This window comes from Eubalaena glacialis, chromosome 8 (genome assembly GCF_028564815.1).
Source record: "Eubalaena glacialis isolate mEubGla1 chromosome 8, mEubGla1.1.hap2.+ XY, whole genome shotgun sequence".
NCBI classification, from domain to species: Eukaryota; Metazoa; Chordata; class Mammalia; order Artiodactyla; family Balaenidae; genus Eubalaena; species Eubalaena glacialis.
This window is the reverse complement of record NC_083723.1, coordinates 11816895-11836334: the sequence shown is the minus strand read 5'-3', so window position 1 is coordinate 11836334 and position 19440 is coordinate 11816895. Positions and strand designations below refer to the sequence as shown.

At 45.9% G+C, this 19440-nt stretch overlaps 1 protein-coding gene across 1 annotated transcript in view; it reads right to left on the bottom strand.

Moving 5' to 3' along the window:
- The window catches only part of GLI3 (GLI family zinc finger 3), a 283127-nt gene extending 266987 nt beyond the window's left edge, over nucleotides 1–16140 (bottom strand). Inside the window, exons 1-2 of the mRNA XM_061197565.1 lie at nucleotides 16067–16140; nucleotides 2429–2593 (exon numbers count right to left, since the gene is read on the bottom strand). Coding sequence (XP_061053548.1) covers nucleotides 2429–2552 — 124 coding nt within the window. The 5' untranslated portion in view covers nucleotides 2553–2593; nucleotides 16067–16140. The remainder of the gene's footprint in view (nucleotides 1–2428; nucleotides 2594–16066) is intronic.
- Nucleotides 16141–19440: the final 3300 nt, after the last annotated feature.

The following is a 19440-nucleotide window of genomic DNA, read 5'->3' as shown; positions in this document are numbered from 1 at the left end:
GGCTCTGAACTAGTTAGATGAATCCTGCAGAGGACTTTGTAAAAAAAAATCATTACAATTATTAGCATTGCTTATGTAAAGCAATCACAAAGAAAAAAGTTTATTTTCCTTTGTCTCAATTTTTCCCATCTTTAAACTTGTTTGCTGGTTTTCCTGGAATCTTCCAGCAGGATTGCCATTGATATTTCAAATACACCACTTCCACTTTCCTTTATTTGGTTGGCTCTTTATGTTATTCCAAAACAAAAAGGAGTCAATCTCTTACAAGAAATAGAACACTGAAAAAGTGGTCAGAGCTCACAGGATTCTAGGACAGCTATCATTCACGCAGGAGCCCTGCAAACCTGACTAATGAGGTTTTGCCCCAAGACAGGACGTGTCTTACACCCATTTAGGAGGTGCTTCAAGGACCCAGGCTGATCAGGGTGGGAAGCCCATGGAGTTCGGTTTCGGAGTCAGTTCTGTGGTTATTTCAGACTCAAGGACTAACTTTTATAAACCATGACTGTTTCTTCCCTGGATACTGATCCCCGGTGGCTTCCTGGCTGCTGGGCTGATTAGTTAGTTAGTTCTGTTCCTGGTCACCTTAAGCAGGTTAATGGGCAGAACTTATGGTCAGAGTAGCTCCAGACAAATGCAAGAGCACCAAAAACCTGCCCAGCATGTGTCCAGGGGCCGGAATCACCAAAGTGGCAGCACCTTCATAAGGACAGATCGCTACTGTTACTCTGCTGAAATTCACAGAAAGGACCGTGGTTTATAGAGGCTCCATGTGGTGCGGCCCGTTCTCACGCACACACTTACACACACGCTCACTCATTCACACACACTCACACTCACCGCTATAAAAATCACCCAACATTGATGTTTCATGAAGCGTGATATCCAGAAAGTGATTATTCCTACAAATTTGCTATTAAAATTACCAAATCACCTACATGGCATAGACTGATTCTATTTCTGAAATAAGAGACGTGTCTAATTTTTACAAATTCCAGAGAAAAGAAACAAGGGCCACAGCATGCTTTTTTAAGGAGAAAATATGCCTTCTAAAACCTCATCACGGGAATAATGCAAAAATCTGGCTCTATTAAAATAAGCTCTAGTCCTGACTTGAAAGACCACGAATCAAGAGAGAAATACAGTTTCGAATGTATGTAAAGTAAATTCATTATTTTAACTCAGACATAAATAGATCTCCCTTAAGGATCCATTCAAAATGGGACTCATTAGCCGAAAGGTTTAATGCCAGCCCCCTCCCCTGGCCCGGTCAAGCCAGCAGTGCGCACTGGTGACATCGGGGAAGGAGAAAAGTGAGCGGCACACACTGTCGACCAGGTTGGGCACAGAGAGCAGGGCCAGGCAGTGCCACAGTTCAGACAGGAAGGTGCAGCTTTTTACTGCATGTCTGCCCTCACAGCCTACACTTCTGGGCTGTTACCTTCCAAAGCAGATTCTGACTCTCCCATTGTATGTAAAGAATTGGAAATCAACCTAGTCAAATCTTTTTGGAATAAATAAAATATAAATGCACAGGGAGGGAGGGAGCTCAGCAGATGCAAATCCTTGTACCCAGGTAGGCAGCGTCCAGGACTGGGACCAGCCCATTCTTCCTAAGGGCACATGGCAAAGCAGAGAGCGATTCACAGAGGCAAGGGGTGGCTATGAAATCTACAAAAAGCCAAGGCGCTGATGGCCTTCAAGAGCCGAAAGGCAGGGAAAGGAAGTGAAGGTTACTCTTAACTTATTCAGTCTGTTTTTACCAGAGGAGGCTCTGGAATTTATTTTCAGTGCTCCATGCTTGAATTGAAATGCCTCTCAACACTTTGCTTAAAATATTAAAACATACAGCATATAAAACAGTTGGCTTTCTGTATCTCTAAACACAAATTAAGGACGTTAAATTTTTCTACGCCAACAGCAAAACCTGCAACTCAGAAACTAGATGAGGCTCAACCGTTAACAACTTTTAAAATCCTTTAGAGCGGACTCCTTAGGGTTTGGGGTCTGGAGGGGACCTTATCACTAATTTGGACAAGGCAACTCTTGTGTCTTTTGTAATAACTGATAACTAATTATCCCGACGAGTGGAGACTTTCCATGTGAAATGCAAAGTATTTTGAACCCCAGCCAGACTCATCAAGATGATTTCCAAAACGCCAAAACAGGAACTTCCTATAATAAATAACCTATCACATTTACATCTCGAATTAGCAAATTTGGAAGAAAACGTGTCGTTTCAGCGCCAAAACAGAGATGGCTAAAGCCTGCCCAGCCCGAGCCCGCACCCCGACCTCCACCTCCATCTGCGCTCTTCAGCTCTCAGAGAACAAACACGGGTCCAGGTGCAAAAGCTCAACTCGCAAGGAATGCAGAGCACAGAAAAGGACTGTAGGCTTGACTGCTGGTAATCCCCGTGGCCGCTCACCATTGGAAGTGGTGCTGGAGGCCACGGCTTTCTCGCTGACATCTGGTCGAGTGGAGCATTTCACTATGGAATTCTCCACTTTCTTCTTCTCTGTGGTCGTGGAGCTCTGGGACTGGGCCTCCATGACGCCTTCTCATTACTTCAGCTCTGGGCGACCAGGAACCCCTGAAAAAACAGCAGCGCCATCAATTTCAAATAAGAAGGGGAAAAAGGGAATCCCACTCCGAAGGCCACTTCACTTGTCACCTGAGGAGGTGCCCAGAGCATCAGCCAATTCAAAATCTGGAAGCCCCTTACCCGCAGGCTTTCTTGCAAAAAGGCCTCAAAGTCCTAGTAACAAGCCAGGAGAATTCTGTCTACACGTGCAAAAGGAGGAGAAAGGGACTTGTCCATAATGTGGGACTTTTCCCAAAATCCTACTGGGCATTTGTTATTAAATGGTCTGAATATCTCCATTTTCAGCTGTGTTTACGGCGAGAAATCTAAGTGTCACATTACTCCTTCAAGCCACATCTACAAATGTCTCTGACATTTATAAGAAGGTGGCCGATTTTCTAAGAAGGGGCAGTAGGACAACTTTCCAAGCCAGGGAAGTTTTTTCGTTATTAATTAGATGTTTTAAAGAGTGACCGACAATTTCTCCCATCCAAGCCCAACTCAAAATTCTGAATCAGAGGATTCTGGTCAATGATTTTGCTTCCCTCACCAAGATATGTGAATCGCAACACGCCTCTTAAACCTAATTCTTTCAGGAAAACCATACTCTTTAAGCTTTCTTAAAACAGTAGAACATTTCCATTCATTTAAGTTACATTTTTAAAACAAACAAAGGTGATAGAACAACACACTCTGGATCCCACAGGAAAAGGCAAAAGATCACCCACAGCAAAGGCTGGAACCACTTAAGAAATATTAAAACTCAGCTAAAGGCAAGGGCAGTTACTCTGTCTTTCACCAGCTTCATTCATGTGATAATCGCCCTAACTCGTCATTCATCAATTTTCACTCTGTTTGGTTCATGTTCTTTTTTGGCAGTCATGATCTACACCTACAAAGAATACAAGAGAAGATGACAAGTCTCCTCTCTACCATGTTTCCCTCAAGCTGTCTAGATTGTGGGCATTTCTTCCGTGGAGTCACCTGCCTATTTTCTACATTTAGCGTAAGCCACCGTGTTCCATCAAAACAAGGATTAGAGAAATAAAACAAGCAAGTGCTTCACAGACTAAAAGAGTTAAAGTACCAGACGGAAGATTTTTAGTCATCCTTAACTCAAACTTGCAAGGGAACTGCAATCTGGGATAAGTAACTGGAAAAGCTGAAGGCCCAGAGGCCTCATGGCCCTGGAGCACCAGCTCTTCCATTTCTTTTCCTTGATTATCCAGTGGCATTCATTGTAAAACACACAAGTTATTTAAGAACGGCTTTTCTAGAATAAAAAAGACAAAAAGACGCCCTAGGTTAAATGTACATATCAATTATAAGATCCACTCCGAATTCAGAAACATCCCTCAAAGAGCCCCCATAGATCACAACAGTGAAGGAATATAGACCTTCTTTTCTCAAGGCTGCCACCGTACACAAGTCCACACGGGAGGGCCTGATTGGCACCCCCTGGAGTTGTCCAGTGCCTCAGTTTCCTCATCTGTCACATGACAGTGTCACACAGTGGGACTTCACCTTGGGGGTGGGAGTGGGGGGGTGTCCAGTCCTCTTTAAGAATATGTTAAAACTTACGGAACTTCTTCCCGCAGAATCCCCTTAAGCGCACAAAAAACTGTCCATTTGATTTCCAAGGGATCACAGGCCGTCCAAACCAGATAAAGAACCCTTGAAGGAGAAATTCTCAACCATCCCTTCTAGCTCTACCAATCTCAGAATGATTCTTTAAATTTTTTGCATGATCCCCCCAAACTGACTTAAATATCATTTTTAAAGCATGCCACAAGAACAATTCAACCCGTTCCATGGCACTGTTTCTCAGCGTGGTACAAAAGCCACCTGAATGAGCCTTGTTTCAGTGCTTGCAAACATTCAGAGTTGCAGGTCCAACCCCTGATGTCTTTGAGGTGGTCCCTGGAACCTTTATTTGAACCAGCACTGGTGACTATCAGTCTCAATGAAGCTCGCAGACAACTGCTCTACATATTTTTTGTTTGCTGCTCTGTACCCATACTGTAGGTGGTCCTCATTTAAGTCTTGGCAGATTGGATGAACTAATGAATGAAGTACTGAATTCCAACAGCTCAAAAGAGCCTATCCCAACTGCCATCCCAATAATGAACTCTGCATCGGTCGGGAATCTTTGTTGAATGTCCATCTTCCCCTCCAGACCCTAAACTCCAAAGGCCGGGCTATCCACCCAGCACCTCATACCTGTAAGAATATTTACTGAGTAATAAGCGATCCAGCAATGATCCCATGACCCAGACAATTCAGTAGTGTCTTAAATCTTAATTGCCATAGATTTAGCTACATCTCTTTTCTTTTAGAGCCAGTGTTTCTTTGTAAACTGGCAAATTATATCAAAACTAAAAACTTTAATAGGAATATTTAATTAATCAAAACACTCCATTCTCAACCATTTTGGAGAAAAAGGGGCACTTACTATAATTGTTTCCCTCAAAACACAAATACAGTTTTACCGGTCAAATCTGGATGGAGTTTACGAATACTGGACACAGAAACAAGCTAATGGACCAGAGGGGGGAAAGAAAAAAAAAACCATGAAGAGATGGGACTCTTGTCTCTTCCTTAGGAGAGGGAACTAATTAATAGTAGTGAGGAGACAAGTCACCAAAGCTCCTTGACAAACTTGGTTTTTGTGGAGTTGTTGGTTTTTCCCCCAAGCAAAAGACTTCATTTTAACAAAGCAATAAAAACCCTCCAAATACTCATCACCAGAGAGAGGCTCAGTGAGAAGAGGTAAAGCCCCAGGCGCTGATTGAAATCGCACTAATTAATGGTCTTGGAGAACACTAATTCCTCCCCCCACCCCCTGTTCAAAATGGATTTTTTTTTAAAATAGACCCTTGGTCACTCAAAAGTCTACCCCCTTCTTCTATTTTGACAACTTATTTTTGGATCTCATTAGTTAGTAACTAATTATTTAAAAGTGTGGTTTATGCTTGGAACAAGGCTATAAAAATGGCAACTTGCCAAGGCAGACATCTGCTTCCTGTACATCCCTATAAATTATATCAGCTTATTTTACTGATGAAAACCCAACTTTGTCCCTGTTAGTTACAATGGAGAAAGTTGGGTTTTTTTTAAATAAATTTATTTATTTATTTACTTTTGGCTTCTTGGGTCTTCATTGCAGTGCGCAGGCTTTTCATTGCGGTGGCTTCTCTTGCCGCGGAGCACGGGCTCTAGGCATGTGGGCTCAGTAGTTGTGGCACACGGGCTCAGTAGTTGTGGCACACGGACTTAGTTGCTCTGCGGCATGTGGGATCTTCCCGGACCAGAGCTCGAACCCATGTCCCCTGCATTGGCAGGCGGATTCTTAACCACTGCGCCACCAGGGAAGCCCTAAAGGAGAAAGTTTTAACATTCTAGACTCTCACACCTCAGCAAAACTCTGCACCAAGAATTACGGAGCAGAAAAGAGCGCCTGCTTCTAGCTGGGGTGGCAATTTTTTCATAGACTATTCAGCCGAGTTGGGAAACTCAGTCCTGAGTTGATACAGGAAAGCATGAGGTACAGAAGTGACCAGTAAAAATTCCTGATGGAATCCTAAAACTTACATAACTAGGGCCGTAGCCTATAGGACTCCTTATAAAACCTGGCGTTTCTTAAATAATAAAGTATAATTTATTTAGAACGTAACTCTCAAGGAAAACTTTTCAGTTCTGCTTCACTTCAAAGATCTTTCTCTGAGGAAAACATGCCACTGGTTTTCAGATGTGAATGAAATGAGACTTTTAGACCCTGCTCCTTTTCTTACAGGGCCAAACTGTTCTCCCTCAGTCCTTTTCACCACTGCAACATTACATGCAAGATTTGCTGGCATGCCCCTTGACTTTATATGCTTATAAAAAAAGAGAAAAAAGAAAAACTATTTGTAGCTGTTGTTTGAGTCCCAGCAGCTTGGGTATATGGGGAAAAAACAAAAACAAAAAAAAAACCCTGCAACCAAGAAAAACTGCTCTAATAGGCCTGCTAAAGCCTGACGTTTCATAGGTAAATGCACGAATGAAAACGCCTTCTTGAAAGCAAACAGTCATGGCTTTTCCCCATTCAGCTGTCCCTGATCCTTCTGTAATTTTCCCGAGGCCTAAACCCAGGGCACAATTAATTCCGGACCCTCTTTTAAAACTAATCCCTCTCCTACTAGCAACCTGCCCACAGGAGGGTCTCTCCTTTCTAGATTATAAATCTGAACTTGCATCAACCTCCTACCAAACGAGACATCCTATCCTGGAGCCACTGACCAGGTGATGCTGTAGTGCATGTCTCCACTTGAAAGGCAGCCAAAGAAAAGCTGCAACATTTATTACCAATTTGGAGAAATGACGGGGAGGGGGCAAGACCTGCATTGGAAACAGCACTCCCCCACCCCACCCCTGCAAAGCCTCAGGTGGCCCTCTCCTTAGAGTGGCCACTTGGAGCTGCAATTAAAAAATACAAAAACAAAACAAAACAAGAACTTTCATCTTTGCAAAGATAAGTTGTCATTTGTGTGTTTCTTTTTCCATTTAGTAAGCAGTGGGCTGTGGTCAGTGCTGCCTGGGAGCGCTCGCATCCTGCGCTTCCACGCCAGCTTCCCTTCTGTTCCCCGCACGGTTCCAGGATCCGCGTCTTCACACCTCGGCCGCGTCCCCGCGTCCCAGCCGCACCCCCCGCCACCGGGATCCCGGCGTTGCCGTGCGGGCCCCGCTCCCCGCGCGCGGTCGCAGTCGGTGCAGCGGCGGCCCCGGGGCGCCCGCCTGGCCGTCTGCTCCCTCCCCGGCACGGGCAGACCCGGCCGCAGCTCCCGGTCCGCGCCCCGAGCCCGGAGCGCCCGGCCGCGCAGCGCTGGTTCCTCGGAATCGGCCGGCTCCGCTCGCATCCGCCCTCCGGCAGCGCCCCCGCGGAAAGCGCAGAGCAGGGGCCGGACGATCGGAACCCCGCAGGGCCTCCGCCGCCCAAGGAGCAGCCCTCTGCACTCTGCATCACCCCGGGCACCGGCTCCCCAGGCACTGGAAAACTCTGGGCACAACTGGACAGCATCTCCAGCAGACAGTGGTCGGTGGCCGCCCTGCATGCAGTCACACGGCTGCTTCACTGGCTGAATTCGGAGAGAGGCAACTTTCCGGGCACTTTGCAAGGCAACACCCTCTGTGCGGCACTACAATCCAACACTGCGGAACCCTTGACGTCTTCAGGAAACCCCTGGCTGTGTGCGTCACTTCACCAAACTTCTAACTTGCTTCACCGGCTCTTAACCCTGTTCCAAATGTTGTTCGTTCATCAGCTGCCCTACATAGATTAGGTGTTGTGAATGGTGTAGGCACAGACCCATCTCATGGGCTCTCGGGGAGGAGGGCCCTCAGCGGGGTTCCAAAGTTCAACCTTAACCACGAGGCTTTAGACAGTAAATGGAGAGCGTGAGCAATCACAATTCTGGGAACATGTGCAAAAATCAGCCTTTCCCCTTGCAGATCTCTGCAGTGAACCCTGGGAATGCACATACAAGCAGGATTCCATGATGGGTTAAACCCTTACAATGTTCAAAAGGAAGCGCCAGTGCTAAAACCAACGTTTGAAATGATGTTTGAACTGTATAAAACGACTTTCTAATCGAAGGTGAAATGAAACAGTATAAACTGATAATGCATCCTTTGTGAACAGCAGACTACTTCATTTATTTCCCTAATCCAGCTCGTTTATTTTTCAGTGGCCTGAATTTGGGTTTTCCTTTTTTTTTTTTCTTAATGCATTTAAAGATTTAAAACAACTAAGTTAAAAGCCTGATTTGTGGCAACCTGATCAGTTTCTGATGGGTTAAAACAGCTATTGCCAAGGAGGGATCAGAAAAAAGAGGCATTCCAGGAGGAAGGGCAGCACTTTGAACAGCATGGCGATTAGGCCTTAAGTGAGAAATGATTCTCTGCAACCCAGGGAACTCTTTGCTCAAGAGGAATAAGACTTTCCTCCAGAGAAAGTACCTTTACTTACACCTGCCCGTATATTTACAAGCTGAATGATCTTCCTCATATGCTAATATTTCAAAAATCCAGAAGAACTAGCCTGTGTAAGGATTTCTAAGGAGCTGCCACCATAACACTGAAAAGTGACATTTCTCTCACACTGTATTACTTACTAGCAGATTACCTGCTCCTTCAAGACGCCAGTCTGAGAGCAACCGTTTAGGTAAAATTCCTATTAAATAGTTATACCTTCCTGCAGCATTAAAATTCAGTTCCTAAAGAACATGACTGCTCTAGGAAAAGTTTTTTTTTTTAAATCAAGAAGCACAAACTAATGCTGATTTTAACTTTTGAGCAATTCTGGAAGTGAGAAATAGCATGAGTTTCCATGAGCAAAATTTAGGGAATTTGAAACATTTCAGTGGATTCCATGTAATCATGCTTTATAGAAAACCTCGTATAGGTTGGTAATGTTGATGCTTCCTGGTGCTCGAAATACCTTTCTGAACTTAAAATCAATTAGATATGCATAACCTCTGTGACACACCAACAGTTCCCAGTTCCCAAGATTCCTAAGGCTTCCTCTCCCTCCCCTGCCTGCATTGCCTTTCTTTCCTGCAAGCTCAACTCCAGAAGTTCTTAATGAAATCTTCATGAATTTTTAACTATAGTATTTTTAAATGTGCAATTATTTTACCTTTACATGTGATTCTCCCCCCCCCCCCCATAATTAGGAAAGCCTAAAGCCGTAACTGCAAGTAAGAAAGCTCCTATCTGTTCAAGTTGCCAAAAATGGTCTTTCATAGCCTAGAGGGTTCCCCAAATCTGCTGCCTATTGTTTTCGGATCTTTCTTTCCCAGTTTCTGAAGCTCCTAATCTCACATAAACAGTATTCATGACAGATGTCCCTCGAAAAGGGAATGGAATTACTCTAAGGGGCAATAGTTACCTGGCTATGGACTGAGTTTCGTTTTAGTAGATTAACTACATCTCAACTTTTAAGAAACCCATATATTTAACTTCAACTACTGAAAAGCATATTTGACGTGAAGTCATCATTGCTACTAGCGTTAAAATCACAAATTACATTTTGTGTGCCAGTTTTACTTTTCTGCCATGTGTATTTAAAAGGAAAGATCATCAGCTACTCTGACTTTCTCTGCTGCCAGGAGGACTTCATGAGAAACATTTGAAGAGTAAAGGTCTCTATTTAATACTTGTTACTGTTTCTGAGTTTTGCAAAAATTATGAAACACCAGTTCGGTGTACTTTGGTTAGGCTTTGCAGGAAGTGCCCTGCATAGCAGGTGCCATGAAGGAATGAGCTGGCACCCCGACTTTCTGTGGGCTTGCTGGAGACAGACAATCCTCAGACAGAAAAGGAGATCTATAAGTCAGTTATCGGTCTATAGATCCGCTAAGCTCATGAAAACTGCATTTCCCTTAAACCTACGTATATCACGAAAACAGCATGACTGATCAAAGGTGACCCTTGTCTCACTTCCCGAAGGTGTACAGGAATTAAAAGTTTTCACATATTTTCAGAAGAAAAAAATCCCTAAATTTAAAAATCCTTCTTAGAGAACTTCTATAACTTTTGGTTCCTAGAATCAGGTGTGCCTTTACAATCAAGCTTAAGAGAGTAGAATACATGTTCTATGAAGAGGAATATACTTTTAAACCATCACAAATATGAGACCAATATCCGCTGGGTGTTAAAATCAGCTGGAGATCTCCCAAAGGTACTTATTTTTTTTGTCTGGTACTGTTCATCATACTTCATCCTCCCAATTTTTAAACTGGGGATTCTTGAATCTTAACTGCAATTTGAAAAGCACATTTTTCATAATTTAAGGATTTTTAATCAGGGCTTATTCAGTAACAATTACCCCCTGGTCCACTCAGCCTATAAACTTTGCAGAATTCTTCAGCTGTCTTACTTTTTGGCCCCTGCCCACCAATCATGTACAAAACCACCAATGCAAACTATACCAAACAATGCACCCTCCCAGTGAAATGCCCTGGTGTGGAATTTCATTTGAATCTCACAGTTCAAACAGCAGATGTTGTCCTGAAGTGGCGTGGCTTGGTCCACACTCCATTCAGATTTCCATACATCTTAGTTCATTAAGGCTTCATTCTTGAGCTGCTGCCTGAGGTTCCTCGACACACAGGTAACTCCCTTGAGACTGAATTATTCTTTTCTAAAATACCACAAGCTGAAATCGAGAATTTGGTTTAACTGCTTCATTCCTTCCTTACAACAGTTTGAGAATTAGCTTTCATCTGAACTGTGAGTTTTCAGTCTCTTTTTGTAAAAATCCATAGTTTGTAATGTACAGCACTCTGGAATATTGTTAGGTGTTTTATGCAATCTCCCCCAAAAGTCCAAGTAGCTAAAGCTGCAGATTTCCACATGAAAATAAACAAATAAGATGTCACACTGCCTTCTGAAGGTACTCCAAGAGACAGAGATTTAAATAAAAGGACACTTATCTCCCATTATTTCATTTCATTTTGTGGCACAAAAATTACCCAAATATACCAACAAATGCTGATGTTTCAAACATACTCCTGCGTCACATACACACACACACACACACACACACACACACACATGCCATCACCCCCCCCCAAAATAAAAGTAAAGAAAAGAAAAGCCCACTAGCTGTTTGAGGCTAGCAATCAATCCAATTTACTGCAGGTACAATTTACATGTACACTGCATGCCACAACGAAACCACAGTGTGATGCCAATAGGGCCCTTAAGAAAGTTTTCCCCTAAATCTCTGGAAAGGAGCTTTAAAAGAAAGCAAGGATTACAGTCAGCTAGAAGGTAGGGAGGGGACTTACCTCAAACCCAGCCAAGCAGAAATCAGAGCAGTAATTCTACAAGTCGACAGAGTACACTTTCAAGGCTATAATGGTGTGAAGAAGTGCTGGGCCACATGGCCTGAAGGCAGCGCTAATACCCTGATGACTGATGCCGGCCGGGCAGACAATGAATTTGGGGCTTGAAAACTAACAGGAACCATGCAGTACTTTGACAAATGGGCTTTCACAATTTCATTCATTGAATAACCTTTAAGCACAAAATTGGCTCGAGTTCTCTTGGGAATTATGTGACATGTCATTGGACGATGATGTGAGTATTTTCCTTTTTTAATTATGACTTCGTATGCAAAATGCAAAAGCACCCTAATGTGAGGACACAACTCCAGATACTGCAGATGCATATGTGGAGCTCAACACAATATTGCCTTTCAGGAGGGGCTGGAATGTTCCAATGCCACCTTATTAACTAGGTAATGGCCCGTTCATTCAGTTTCTTTAGAGAGCCATAGATTTTCTGGGACGTTTTGTTGGGTTGAAATATACACACACAGAACAAAAAACACTTTCACATTAAAGAAAAAAAAAAAAAAAACCCGAAAGTGGTCATGAGTAGCTAAGAAGTGTGGCACTAAAATATAGTGCATTTAGAATTACAAGTGGAAAAAGTCTAAGTTTAAGGGGCGAGGCGAAGGAAAAGTGCCTTGAAACAATTGAGACACCGCATAAGGTTTGCAATCGAATACACTTGCCAACACAGTTAACATCCGATTTCTTCCCAACGGCTCCCCTCCCTTATAACCCTGTAAAACCAGCGCTTAGATGGAAAAATCATAATTTTGGCAATTTCGAAAGAGAGCATGAAATATCTAGAGTGTCTCTAAATTAACAAGTACCACTTACTGTTAAAGCATTGCCTTTAACAGCTTCTAAAAACTTAAGAAAAGGATCTTAAAACAGGAAGCTTAGTGAGCTCATAAACCTGTTATTGGAGCCAGGAACACATAGCATATTTAATCTGCAAACTGTGAGAGTCTACAGTGATTTCAGCAAGATCTGAGGCATGCCCTCAAGGTTTGCTGGGATCTGGGATTAGGGGGTTGATAAGAACCTCTACTGCCCACGGACATGTTTTTCTTCTGCAGTTAAACACAAATGCACAGAGACGTTTGACTGCTGCTTGGCATTACTGCTCAAGTTATAAAAAAGCTTTGCAGCTCCTTTTGCTGTCAATATATCAAAGTTAAAAAAAAAAATCATCAAAGTGTGAAATTTCATTTAAAGTCTTCGCCAGTCTACAGCTCTATTTCACAGGCCCATCAAATACAAGTAGAGATGAAAAATACACTGTAAGTGCTTGAGAAAAGTTTGTGGTGCTCCCCCTGCCTGCCCTGTTGTTGTTTATTCTGTCTCCCTTTATTTGCTTTGAAACTAGAACAAATCAATTTTCATCTGGAAAAATGACAACAGGAAGTGAAGGGCAGCATCTTCTAGTAGCCTTTAATGAAAAGACAACCTGAAGTCATTATTAGAGTGGAATCTTGTGCTTAACAAATGAAATAGACACACACACACACACACACACGCACGCACAATTTCTTCTACAGTCATGTCAGCATTTTAATTGACTCTCATGATATAAGTTGGCAGAAAATTTCTTGAATCTTCCAAAACAAATCAGACCGACTATAGAATACGGATGCCAGCAAAACTAAAACCTCCTTCAAAGAATTCTTTAGCTGGGGATTTACAACAATTGCATAAAGAAGAAAAGGCTGACTTTTAAGATAATCTACTATAGTCTAAAAGCATTAACATTCCATTACTAAGGTTTTCTTGAGGATTTCATGACTCACTGATTCACTTTTCCTTCAAGACTGGTTTTTCTTAGTACATTACTGTCTCCATATAAGTGAGTGCACGGCACAATGATCATTAAATTGTTTCCTTTCGTAAACTCCCAAACCCTATCCTTAAAAAAGGGGGGCAAGGGGAATCTCAGTAAGCAGGATACCTCACATAGATTGTAAGGACCCCTAAATGGCAAAGCACAGAGGAAGTCTGAAACCCTTACAGCATGCAGGTAATTAAGAAAACTGGCCAAGAAACAAAGGAAAGTTCAACTTTTAGGCTTGGGCATCAAACTGATAAATTAATGACTCTTTCATTAAATAAGTAATGAAATAATTCACCAGAGTCATTTTTCATCAGTACTGAATTTTCTCATTTCTGTCTGTAGTCCTTTGCAATTTCGACATACTGGAAAAATGTGTTTATGTCAGGGTTCAATCAAGGAACACAAACATGTTAAAGGTACCGGGAAGTGGTAGGTATCTGAGTTGAATCTACTAGCCTTTCATAACAATACAATCTATACCGTTTAAAGTGCTTCTGCGTGTGTGAAATTTCACTGGACACCTCTCACATTGGACCTACTCAGGCATCTGAAACCAAAGCTTCCCTAGGCTGACTTCAAGAATCATATACCCTGAAAGGATCTCCCCTTAGGCAGGCAGTTTCTAATTAAATAGCTTTTAGTATAAAATAAACCTCTTCTCCCTATAAGTATGCTATTACAACTAATTTAAATGTTAGTTCATGTTTGTTTCAGGTCTGACTCTAGTCCAACTGGCCAAAGTGTTTGTGTACCAGGTTAAGACCAATATTTCCTAACATAAACAAATTCTTTAGATACTTCACACAGTTTACGTAGTAAAGCCAATCTCCACTGCTTTAATAAAGCCCCTCAACTGAAATACCGTTCTGCTTCAGAAAGACGAAGCGATTCTGAGGTTATTTCACTACTTTGAAACATAGCATTTTCCTCCTTCAAAATAATCTTGACACATGTAATTAAGAAACTGTCAGACCATTATTAATTTTTAATTTAAAACCTAAATGAAATAATTACAGGAATCAATCAATAAGGCACCTATTCAAATTACAGAGCAATTACATAAATACTCAAAATTAATACTTTAGGCCAATTCTTGAAGATTTCCGTCTATAATATGCTAAGACTTCAAACAACACAAAAAGTGTAACATGGGGACCATGAATAGTTCCTGCCTTGAACAGACAGAAAGGACCATGGCAGAGGGCCACACCGGCCATGCCCAAGGCACTCACGCTGGAACGCTTTTTAAAAGTTAATTGATTTCCACCAGACACTTATTTCAGGGATCTCAAAAACATCTCAATTCTGTCCAAAATCACATTGGGAGGGAAAAGCCTAATTACCGCGAATTTCCAGCAAAGGGCTCTGCGGAGACGAACTGGGGAGAAGAAGGAAGAAAGATAAAGGAGAGCAGAAAGTGTTTTCTAGAACCAGTCCGGCAAATGGCACACTGCGCAGGTCTCTGCACAGCGGCCGACCCTCCATACCTCCGACTAAAGGGCTCTTTTACTTGGAGATGTGGACAGTCCATCATTTCAAACTGAAATGGCAGCTGGAAAATGTGGAACAGCTGGCAGAGAGCTGGGAGAAAATGTTTTACATAAATATATGTACATATAAACTGGCAGAGGGCCACGAGCGCTGTACCCAAGGCCAGAGTCTGTTCGGGACTGCACACCCGGGAGATGAGACCCTGGGGGCGGGCGGGAGGAGCTGCGGGGAGGATGCCTCCTTCATACTCTGTCTACACGGGGTCAGCAAGGGAAGCGTGGGTCCAGCTGCTCTCGGGATGGCATCTCCCAAAGGAGGTGTCATCAGGGACGTGAGCACAAAGTTCAGGGGAGGATAAAAGGCCTGGGTGTGCGGTGGAGCTTCGGCATCTGGCAATCTGCTTAGAAGTCGCTTCACAAACTCTCCAAGTTTGGGTAAATATTTATTCCCTCTCCACCTCCTCCCGGCCCTGTGCCCTCTGCAACTCCAAAAAGTAACTGTCCCCTGCAGAGTGATTCATACCCAACTCTGCTCGGTGAAAATGCGGCCTCTTAAATGATTACTGCAGGGGCCACGGTTACCCCCCCGCCCAACTTCCACCGCTCCCTCCCTGCAGCTTCTAGTGCTTTTCTTTCGTTTTCTTTTTTTCTTTCTTTTATTCTTTTTTTTTTTTTTTTTTAATGCTGTCCCTGGAAAAGAAAAGAAATGAAAGAATCCCAAATCATCCACAGATGGTACAGCTTTCACTTTTCCTCTCTCAGGACGGAGGCGCGCCTCCCTCGGATGAGAAGCGCAGGCTGGAGGAAGCCCCCGCCGCGGCGCTCCCCGCGCGCACCCACCTCGCCGCCCGCCGCCTTCCGCGCCCGGCCCCCCGGGGGAGGGATGCAACAGTGCGAAGGCGGGCGCCGGGGCCCCGGGGGCTAGCGGAGTTCCTTTAAGCCCTCGGCGTGGGGAGTGGGGGCTTGGGGCGCCGTCGCCGCGGCTGCTGCAAACTTCTTCACCCCCCCCCCCGCCCCAACTTCGGGAGGTGAAATTCTCCAGTCCGTCTCCGATGGCCGCCGAGTCAGACGCTGGGAAGGGGAGCAGAAGGGGGCGAAGGGAACACTCGCTCCGACGCCTTACCCGCTGCTCCCGAAATCTGGGCGCCTTTAGACAGCCATATTCAGTTCCTCCCGCGCCCCCCCATCGGGGACCCCCCCCTGTCGACCCGGAGGCGCGGGCGCGGCCGCCGGAGCGGGCTCCCGGGTGCGGAGCCCCGCGAAACAAAGAACTTCGGGCGGGACGTACCTGCGGCGGCGGCGGCTGTCAAGTCCCCGAACTTCCCATAGACCCGCGTCCGGGGCGCGGGCGGGCAGCTCCGGGCTCCGCGCGGCCGCGGGCGGCTCGGGCTACGGCGAGCGGCCGGGCAGGGCGCGGGGGGCGCCGGCGGCGGGCATGGTGCGGCGCAGGCGGCCGCCGGGCGCGCGGGGAGGGCGGGTCGGGGCGGAGAGGGGGCGCGAGGGCGAGGGTGCGAGCGCGCCGGCGGCGGTGGCGGTGGCGGTGGCGCTGCCCCTGCCCGCTCCCGCCCGCTCGTGCGGCTCCGGCATCGGTTTCAGGGATCGTGTAATCCGATCCCTTCTGACTCACAGGCCCTGAGTGACAGTTCTGATTTGGTTCACCCGCGGGAGGGAGGAGAAAGAGAAAGAAAGAAAGCCCCCACCGCACTCCCCTCCTGGCATCCAATCGACTTTCTGGAAGAAGGTCCCATCCCGGCCTGGAAACCCGCGCGGGCTTGGAGGCGCCCCCCGCCCGGACCCGCGCAGCCTGCGCTACTCACGGGTGGAAAAGTTGTTCTTCGGCTCCGCGCTTCCCTCCCTCGCGCTCCCTCCTTCCCTCCTCTCCTCTTCCTCCTCCTCCTCCCCGCGCTCCTCCTCCCCCAAGTTTTAACAGATGTTGCCGGACTCTCGGCTCTCGCTCGTGCTCCCTCTTCCCCCGCCCCCGCCCCCGCCCCGTCCCTTTTCTTTCGGCCCCTCTCCGGCGGCGCGGTGGGGACGCGCCGAGCAGCAGGACGCCTGCCGCCGCAGGGGGCGAAGTTGGGAAAACTTGGAGGAGTGCGGCTCGCCTTACTTTTGCTTTCTCGCTCCCTGCAGGCCGCGCCGGGTGCCCGCGCTTCCCCGCCCGCCGGGTCCCCGCGGCCGCAGCGGGTCCCAGCGGCGACGCGGGCGGTGGCGAAGAGGCGGCGCGGGCCGGGGTCGGGGGCTGGCGGGGGGGGAGCCCGGGCGCCCCGAGCCACGCGCGCGCTCCCTCCCCGCCCTCCGCCTCCTCCGCCCCTCCCCGATCCTCACACAGACACATTCAAGCCTGCTCCTCCTCTTCCCCCTCCTTGACCCCGCGCCCGCTCGGCGCGCCGAGGCCCCACCCACCCGGCGAGGGGAAGGGGGCCCGGGCGTGAGGTCACCGCCGCCCTCCCCGCCCGCGCTCGCCTCACCGCCGGGACGCCCCCGCCGCCCCGCGCCCCGCGCGCCCCGGCAGCGTCTCCCAGCTCCCCTCGCCTCCCAGCCCGCCTCTCCCGCTCCCTTTTCTCCCCGCTCCCAGTTTGGGCTCCCTTTTTCTTCTTTTAAGGCCTCTCTGATCACAACCCCCCCTCCTTGGCTCGCCCACTCCTTGTACATTTCCCCAGGCCAACCCTGAAACTCCCCCTCGCCGGAGGATGCTTTTGAAAGTTCAGGGTTTTTCTCTTCACCGGACTCATCTGCCCTTTGGGGCCAAATCTGGGAAGTAGGAGCTCCCACTACACAGCCTGCTGTCCCCATGGGCTACTTTATAAAGGACACAAAAACAAAGACCCCGGGCTTGGAGCCTGGACTCCAACGTGGTGCTTTTCCCTGAGCTACAAAGTGTCTCTGTCCCTGATTGATTTTCAGCGGCCCATACCAGGAAAAAATTATTTTCCCTCTATTCTCAACCGGCCAGCCTGCATCCATCTGTTCCCGTTCAGTGTACTCAACCTGGACCCGTAACCCAAAAAACAGAGTTCCCATGGGGGGAAACAAAGGGGGGGGGGAAAGAAAGGAAAGAAAACCCCTGTGGCATCCCCAAATCCGTTCTTCGTGGGGTAAGCTGAGATTCCACCCACCCACCCACCGGCCGCCAGCAGCGCCTCGGAGCTCAGGGTGCACTTGTGTTGACTCGGAGCATCTTGACTGAAAGAAGAGCGTAGGTGATTGAACGATTAGCTGTTAGGATCTGAAGAGCATTTTGAGATTCAAATGCTTAACTGGAGAATTTTGAAGGGAATTGATGGTGGTATTCACTATTTGTTTCCTGGGACTTGTTGCTTATCTCAAAGACTCCACAAAAGCAGACCCTGCCTTAAGCTTTTATGGTAGAAGCAGTGAAGATAAAGGAGGGCTGAAGGTCCTTTTTAGCCATTCATTTTACGATTTCTCTCTCTACCTCACCATGCTTGGAAAAAAAAAAAAAAAAAACTCACCACTGACTCATCATACAGAGCAGGGGTCTCAGGATACATGGGTGGTGGTCCCAGCTTCCCCTCACTACCTGGCCTTAGGCCCAGGAGGATTGTCTGAGCCCATCTGTGGGATGGTGATAGGAAAACCAGGCCGCATACCTCCCAGGATTTGTAAGGGTTTCCAATGAGATAATGCGTGTGAATGTAGAAAGGGACACAAATGTGTAAGAATTATTATTATACGTCCTGTATATGCTCCAGCATCAGTCACAATATTTTTTTGTATTCAAGTACTGCTTCTGCCTCAATCACATGAATGCAAATAATACATCCTGATAGCCTCCTCTGTTCACCCAATGGCAAAAAAATAAATAAAAAGGAGACAGACAGCCAATAAATCAACAACTGGAATAAACTAGATATTTTGACTTTTACTTAAACGTCTTTTGCACATTTTGGATCATGAAGATCTTGATTCTCAGTTTTAAAAAGACAAGAACAAAGAAAAAGCAGCTCGTCTTTCCCCCTATGCCCATCAGAATAGCTAAAAACAAGAGGAGAAATAAAGCTGGCGTCTCCTGTGTGTCCCTGTGTCCTCACCTTAGATTCTTGACAGAAATGAACAGTTTTCTGCTTTAGTGGTAAACATATATGTGAGTGGGAACATTTGGCAGAAATAGTAGCGGAAATTAAAAACTTGGTTAGCCCTCGTGTGAGTTAAATACTGCCATAATACAATGACTTTCAATCTATATTAACACAAAAATTATTTTTCCAAAGGAAATCTTGTGTGGAATCCCAAAATACAAAAGAAAGCTACTCTGGTTGCAGTTGGGTGGGGTCTCAGGGCCCAGCCCCCCAGCCTTGTTTTCTTCAATGGCTCCTGAGACAGCTCTAAAAACCCCAAAGTCACCCTGACACTCAATAGTGTAACCTCCTTGCAATGATAAACAGGCACTTACAGATTTACAGGCCTTCGTCCATGTCTAAAATTCCACCATTATAGAGTCACTTACTGACAGCTTTCATCAGTTCTCTTTTCAAACGCAAATGTCCTAGGACATTTTAACATATATATATGTTAAACATATATATATATATATATATATATATGTCTTCAAAATGATTAAGCTTATAAGACAGTTTTTGTTTGTACGTCTTTTGGCAACAAATTGGATGAAGTAGGAGACTTGAAGATCTTAGTATGAGT